At 33.7% G+C, this 7615-nt stretch overlaps 1 protein-coding gene across 1 annotated transcript; it reads left to right on the top strand.

The window, feature by feature from the left end:
• Positions 1 to 3209: 3209 nt before the first annotated feature.
• LOC131939062 (26S proteasome non-ATPase regulatory subunit 13-like) lies at positions 3210 to 3773 on the top strand. The gene has a single exon (XM_059297306.1). It carries the CDS (start codon positions 3210 to 3212, stop codon positions 3771 to 3773), a length of 564 nt encoding a protein of 187 aa, XP_059153289.1.
• The last annotated feature ends 3842 nt before the right edge of the window (positions 3774 to 7615 follow it).

The raw sequence follows: 7615 nt of genomic DNA, 5'->3' as shown, positions 1-7615 counted from the left end.
CCATCAGAGTCGTAGCGTCCCTTCCCGGCGCCCGGGTACAAAGTCGTTTTACCAAAACGTGTTTTGCAACAAGCTCCTTCTTTAGCGTTGCTAAAAAATATAAAATAATAATAATAATAACGCTATTTAAACGTTATACATACATTTTAGTTTTACAAGTAATATTCCATACTATATTGTTTAGAGTTTTAAATCACTAAAATGCTGTCTGTAACAAAATGTGTTTTTTTTTTTTTTTTTTAACTTAAATACATATCTGCCAAAGTTCTTTGCCATTTTTTATATGGGAAAAATTACAAGGGAGGCAACGCTAAGCAAACTACTGTGCTGTTGGTTTTAGTATATTTTAAAAATGTATATTTAAAAAAAAATAGTCATAGAACAAATTATCAAACACAAGTACAAAATCAGATTAAAAAATATTAGAAAATTAGTAGTCCCGCTAATAAGCATTAAAAATCTATTAAGTAATAAAATTTGAAAAACAGTGACTTTAATGTATACATTTTTTTTTACAACATGCAATATATTTAAATATATCAACGGTACATCCACGTCTACTCTGTGACTAGAAAATATGTTTAACAAAAAAAAAATATAGATCTATATAAAAAATACATTTATATAAGCCAGGGGTCGGCAACCTGCGGCTCTTTTTATTTCAAGTGGCGACTCTCGAGTTACATGCACAAATATTAAAAATTATTGAATTATTATTTTTTTTTCAAAACCCATAACTAATGTTGTACTGTAAATAAACAGAACTTTAAACATAATAAAAACTCTAATCAGCGAATGAGAATAGGTGGGAGTAGAGAGTATTCGGACAGCTGACAGCCGCTTGGGCACCAAGCCCAGCCCTACACCCGTGCAATGCTTGCCACTTCCCAAGTGCCAACTTTTTCCAATATCGTTAAATGGAGTATGTTATTTTATTCAGAATGAATGTCCCTATCTGTCAGTAATCATTAATTCGACCATAGTGACGTAGTCTTTTAGTTATTAGCTTCCTACTGTTGAGTCGGGTACAGGACGGTGGGGTACGAGTTTACCCTGCGTTCAGTGGGTTGGAAGATAAGCCCGGTGAGAACCGAAGGACAGAAGCGACCGATACACCGTACTTAAACCAATACTGAAGCCAGTTAGTCGGAGTTTGCCGTGTTGAGGCCTGCTTCGTTAATGACAGACACATCCTGAACAGGTGATGTCGATAAAGAAAGAAAAATAAAAGTTAAGAGCTTGTAAAGTGGATTGGGATAGTCCTATAGTTATACTATTCGATTGTCGTTTTATAGTCGTTGTCTTTGAGCTGCCTTTTCTTGTTCCCCCCCCCCCCCCCACAAAGCTGTATTACATTATACTTCCCGTCTTTCTTTTGGATCCCGTCCATGAACCGGGCGTAAAGTTGGTTACACATGGTGGGGTAGTGCCTATCTGTTTTACAGTTGGGGCACAACATCCTTCTCTCTGAGAGGTGGATCACTGCCACCTGTGCCGCCCCTTCAGCGTCTTTAAATCTTATAAAGTGTGGTATTTTCTCTTTGTCCATTTTGGGCTTAATTATGAATTTATTGTTGTTCCCTCGGTCCACAGTCTTGATGTTTGGGATGGTCCCCTCTTCACATAGGCCCTGAAGGGCTGTTTCCAGTTCAGCCTTACTAATGTGAGGGGGAACGCATCTCTGTGTACCTTTAACACAGTCCTTTTTGTCGACATGAGTGACGCTTACTTTAATTAGCCTCTGCGTACTTTCATTGGCCAGTGTCTTGGGCTCGTAAAATTCGGTCATCATAAGACTCTCATAAATTTTCCTTGAACTCAGCGTGGCATACCAGACATTTACTTCCCCATAATTGTAAACTATTCTGAACTCGGTATCCAGGCAGCCTATTATGTTGGCAAATTGAGTTAGAAACTCGACATTTGTAATTGTGGTCAGCCAACGGCCTTGAAGGATTGTAATTTCTACCGTATTGGGTTCATGAAAGAAGACTTTGAATCCCGGTATGCAGACTTCAAAGAATAAGCCATCTTCATCCATTCTTTGTTTTTGTTTTTGTGTTTGGCCCCACCAGGACCAAAATACACTCAACAAGTTTTAATTGTTTTTATTTAGTATGAAAATTTACTTACAAATGAAGTCCACAGGCAGACATAAAAACACGCAGACTAAATTAAGATAACAATGGTATCTCGATTCAATCACTGTCATTTAAAATCCAAATTTTGAAATAAAGAAAACACAAAAGTGTCACAAATAACACATTAAAAATGGAAATATACGGAGCACTATTTTCATACACATGCTACGGCGGCCATTATCTAATATATAAAGCTCAATTCTGTATGTAAAATCCTTTTTTTTATTTTTTATTTTTTTATTTTATTTTATTTTTTTTTATGTAAAATACTAGATTCTATATTTATTTTGGAACAAGAACAAAATAAAGAACGTCGAATCAGCTGAATAAATTGCTTGTCTTTAAAAAAATGTATTCATTGAAGTCTCTGTTTTCAAATGTTGTAGCATGAGATATTTTAATGCATATTAGGGCAACTACTTTTTTATATTTTCTAAAACATATAAATAGCTTTGTCAGATAATTCATACTGTGACTAATTTATTTTTTAATATATATTTCTAAAATTTACTTAAACCGACAGCTCAGTCATTTGCTTTGCATTGTCTCCCATTGATTTTTGCCAATTTTAAAAATGGCAAAGTTTTTGGCAGATAAGTTTTTAAATTAAAAAAAACAAAAAAAAAAAAAAAAAAAAAAAAAAAAAAAAAAAAAACTCACATTTTGTTCCAGAAAGTATCTTTACTGATTTAGAACTCTAATCAATACAATATGAAATATTACTTGTAATGGTATAACTGTACAATATGTTGATAGTTTAAATTGCGTTATTAATTATTTTTATTTTTTTAACTGTCTCTCTGGCTCAGCTTTGTGTTTATGTTGTCCAATTACCAGATCCAAAACAAACCATAGAATTTCTTGAGAAAATGAAAGAGAAAGTTAAAGCCAGTGAAGAAGTCAAATGTTTTGTGTATGACTACAATGGGTAACATCTATCTCCGGAATAAATAATTCCCTCCAGTGAAGACCCTAATGGAAGAGTGAGAGAAGATTTTAAATGATATAGATGGAGTGACCACAGTACATGGACGCTTCTATGAACTAACAAGCAACTATCATAAACTAATGAGCAATCATACTCAGTACGATCAAGTGGCCATTAGGTTCTTAAGCTGCATAGATCTGAAAGACATGCCAAAAACAGAGCAGCAAAGAGGGCTTTTAATATTGTTTTATTTAGCAGCTGTAATAGACGAGGGTGTATACAATTTTGGTGAGCTCATTGCCCATGATATCTTGACAACCTTGAAGGGCACATATAAAGAATGGCTGGTTGATCTTCTGTATGCCTTTAACAGCGGAGATATTGACAACATCATAGGACTGAAGGATAAATGGTCTACTCAGCCGGATATGAAAATCAATGAACTTGTAACTAGGAACAAGATCAATCTGTTATGTTTGATGGAGATGACATTCCAAAGGCCAGCAACAGATACACAACGGACATTTGATAGTATTGCACAGACTGTCAAAATTAACACAGATCTGGTTGAGCTGTTAGTCATGAAAGCTGTGAGGCTTGGGTTAGTGAGAGAATCAATTGACGAAATAGAACAGAAATGTCACATGACATGGGTACAGCCTAAAGGATCGCAAACAGATTTCCGGCATGCAGACTCGCCTTGAGTTGTTTGGAAAAGATATTGGCTTGATGGAACGCCTGGTACAAACAACTACTTATGGTAATCTGAAATAATTTTTGAGGCAGTATATCATTTTTTCTTCTTTTTTTAAACTCTTTGTTTTGTTTTAGATCGATTTTTTTTCATTAACCATAACAACTGCAAGTATATAAGTATAAATAAAGCTAGGCTGCTTTATTATACGTAAAGAAATAATAGTTATGATTTTAAGTTTAGATACCTTGTTGGGTAAATATATAATTTGGTCACTTATCATTTGTTTAAATGCCCTTGCAATACATTATAATTGATTTTTTAAAAAAAAGTTCATTTTAACAAAAGTACAATTAACATAAGGGACAGTCGTAATGGTCAATACAATTGTGTTTACCAGTGTGACTTGTTGGGATTAAAATGCATAACATGTTGTCTTTAATCGATACATGGCTTGTTGTCTACACTCGACACATAACAGGTTTTCTACATTAGACACAAGGAGGAACAGGTTGATGTTAGGGGATATGTTTCATTGTACTTTGTCAAATGTAATTTATTTTATTGTGTGTGTGGGGGGGGGGGGGGGGTGGACACATATAAGTGTGATGCGAAATACATTTTTTTCGGACGGATACATAGCAGTTGTGTTTTACTTCAAAACTGCATTAAATGACACGGACAGTTATTAAGCACCAGTGAAATTTGAAGACATTCATTAAATTTAAACGAATTGAAACTTAGTGACATGATTTAATCTACACCAGACACACTGACAGACAAACAAACAACCAAACATGCACCGGATTCCCATCTTTTCTTAAATTTATAGATAAGCCATTAGTTAAAAAATATTGACTTTCTGAATTATAATACATGAAAGATAGCTCCAACGTTTAGTGAAATATTGAGTGCAATATTTGTAGTGTACACAATTTCATATATATTGTTTTTGTTTTTTCTTACATTTTGTAATTTATCGAAAGTAGAAAATTAACCACACGTACATGAAAACAAAAACTTTTAACTTCAAACTTTGACTTTCAATTACATAAAACGTAAATGAAAACACATAATTAAGTTGCGTCTCTTCATTTATTTGACTGAACTGAATCGATGCACCGAAATGGTTCATTATACAGTTTAAACCACAGTTGTTAGTTAATTCACGTTTTCAATCGACAAGTTTTGATCTTTGAGTTTATGACTGTCAGATTCTGATAATAAAGTGAGTTGTATTAAAATCATTAGCCATCATGTAGAGAATAGTGGCACTGGCAGCAATAACATCCAACACTCACTAAAACATATTTTCTCCACATTATAAAGGTAGGTGTACACAACCTCAGCCATACATTCCCCCGTGTAGCTACCCATGTCTAGGGAAGTTAAAAAAAAAGTGTAACAGGTAGCTCATCATCTGATGAAACATACCTCACAATCACAGTTAGCTGAGAAATTTTAGTCCCTTTTTTACGGTTCTTTAATCACCCATGGTTTATTCTTAATTAGTCAAACTGTGTTTAAAAAAAAATTAAAAATTAAAAAAAAAATGCATTAACGTCTATTCCTGATTCTCTTGTTTGGCTAGAAAGAAAATTATTTGCTGTTTGTTATTTATCTGCTCTGCTTGTTGGCAGTCTATTGTTGAGTCATTTTGGGGCTTGTTTTTTTTTTAATATCACTTTTTAATACAAATCTAAACTTGCAATCAGTTGTCATTTCTTTAACTTAATCTCTACAAGGGAGACAACGTTAACAAACGTGCATAATAATCGCTATCTAGTAAGTCATAAAAAAATTTAAAATGTTTTAGGAAAAATTCGAAAGAAATTTAAGAAACCTGTTTTTTATTTTTAAAACCGTGGAGATTGTGAAGAAGCATGCTTATTTGAAATTTTAAAAAGTATATAATTATATATCATTAAACAGTGATCACTGTGCATACAATTTTCTGTAAAATGCAAAACATGACATTCTTTGACGATGTTGCATTCACCCATAGATTGGAAACATTTTTATTTTGTTTGAGAGAAAATACTCACCGATACATTTAATCATATCTAGTAAAGCAAGGGTCTCACATAGACGTTGTCAGGATCGTGTGATATGCTAGTAGTTAAACCGTACATTAGACTTTCATTTAGTAAATGTTTATGTTACATATCTTACATCGTCACCACAAAGTCGGACGGCTTTCTATTTGCTTTCTTTTTTTTTTTTTTTTTTTTTTTTTTTTTTTTTTAATTAAGTAAACATATAATTCTATACAAAAAATATCTTATATTACATTGCTATCGGGTCTTGATCTACTTATATAATTATACTTTACTGTTGCTGAAATGTGAAGATCAGCCAGTCTACATCCATTTATTAGCAAATCCTAAATGATGTTATAAGAATAATATATTCTGATAGATTGAAGTTAAATATACACAAAGCGTGTCGTCCGAGTTATAGAAATAGCCGAATGCATATGTTGTAGTTTAGGCGAACATTGTTTCACGCGGAATATTTATACCAGTGTCCGATAATAGAATATTCTTTAAAAAGGGGTGTTAGGTTACTGGTAGTTAACTAAATACACACATTGCTGGCTAATGTCAATGCTAACCCTGTCCCTAACCATAAAATTAGTCGAGATTATAATACTACTAACAACCCAACACACATATTTTATTATCGGACGTCAGTATCTAAAATCATCCGTTTCATGTAACAACGACAAGTTTTGTTATAACAACAGATGTAAGCATATACACTATATTGTATCAAAAGCTGATTAACCCATTAAAGCCCAAAAGAAAACTGCATGTAAAAATTACATTTAATTGTTATTTATTATGACATATTGGGTAGATTAGCACATGTATTACAAAAATACAGAGAAATTCACATAGCCAAAAAGGTAAAGGGGTGTACTCAGCTGGGTACACTGATCAGATTAGGAGTGAAATTGTCCAAAACAAGGTCGTTTAACACAAAATGTTTTTTGCATTTTCACATCGCCAGCGGATCCAACTTTGGCAAACAACACAACGCAATTGGTTTTCAATTTGCTCTGGATTATGACCATAATTTGTTTTAATCCACTGTAGGAACTAGTGATGATGTTGGACGACTGTACTTTTCTCTTGTAAATACGATTATGCAATTATTCGTCTGTATGCTTACTGATCCATATATGTCAGCTCATCAATCCTGCTAATCAAAACATGCAGCCGCCAAGCATTAGCAATGGCCATTGTTCCTCTTATAGACACCAGGTACAGATTGATTCATTAGGTCGACATCACCCATTCCATTGTTATAATTTATTACAAGTCTCGGGATATTGAAATGAACCTTTTGCTTCTGAGCATTACACCACCTTTTTATTTTTATTTTTCCCACATGCTCTACAAGATCAAAGTTGAATCCAATAGTAACAACATTGTTATCCTTCCAACATATAATTTCATTTTTTGTGTCAAATCAGTAATCATACTTAGCTCTATACTATTTTTTCATTATCTTCACATCTGTGAGTGGAGATGTCTTTGTTCTGTTATCTCGTATTGTTCCAGTTGCTCTGTATCCCAAATAATGCAACTCACATAACAACTTAAGGTTTGTAAAAAAAAATTATCGAAGTATATGGTCTGTTTTTTTTTTGGGACAATAGAAAACTTTTCTAGAAAATATTTAACTGCTCTAGCACCATGAGGATCAACACAGTGGCGTAGCGAGGTCGGGTGTCACCCGGTGCGGCACTTAATGGTGTCACCCCCCCCCCCCCCCCCAGAGGCATAGAGACCCTTCCCAGGGACAAACTTTCAAATTTTCGATTTGCATCCCCCCCCCTCAAACTTT

Source organism: Physella acuta, unplaced genomic scaffold, assembly GCF_028476545.2.
Source record: "Physella acuta isolate Inbredline_101_S28 unplaced genomic scaffold, ASM2847654v3 ptg000264l, whole genome shotgun sequence".
In the NCBI taxonomy this organism is placed as follows: Eukaryota; Metazoa; Mollusca; class Gastropoda; family Physidae; genus Physella; species Physella acuta.
The sequence above is the reverse complement of the archived record's forward strand: the minus strand, read 5'-3'. Positions and strand labels throughout refer to the sequence as shown.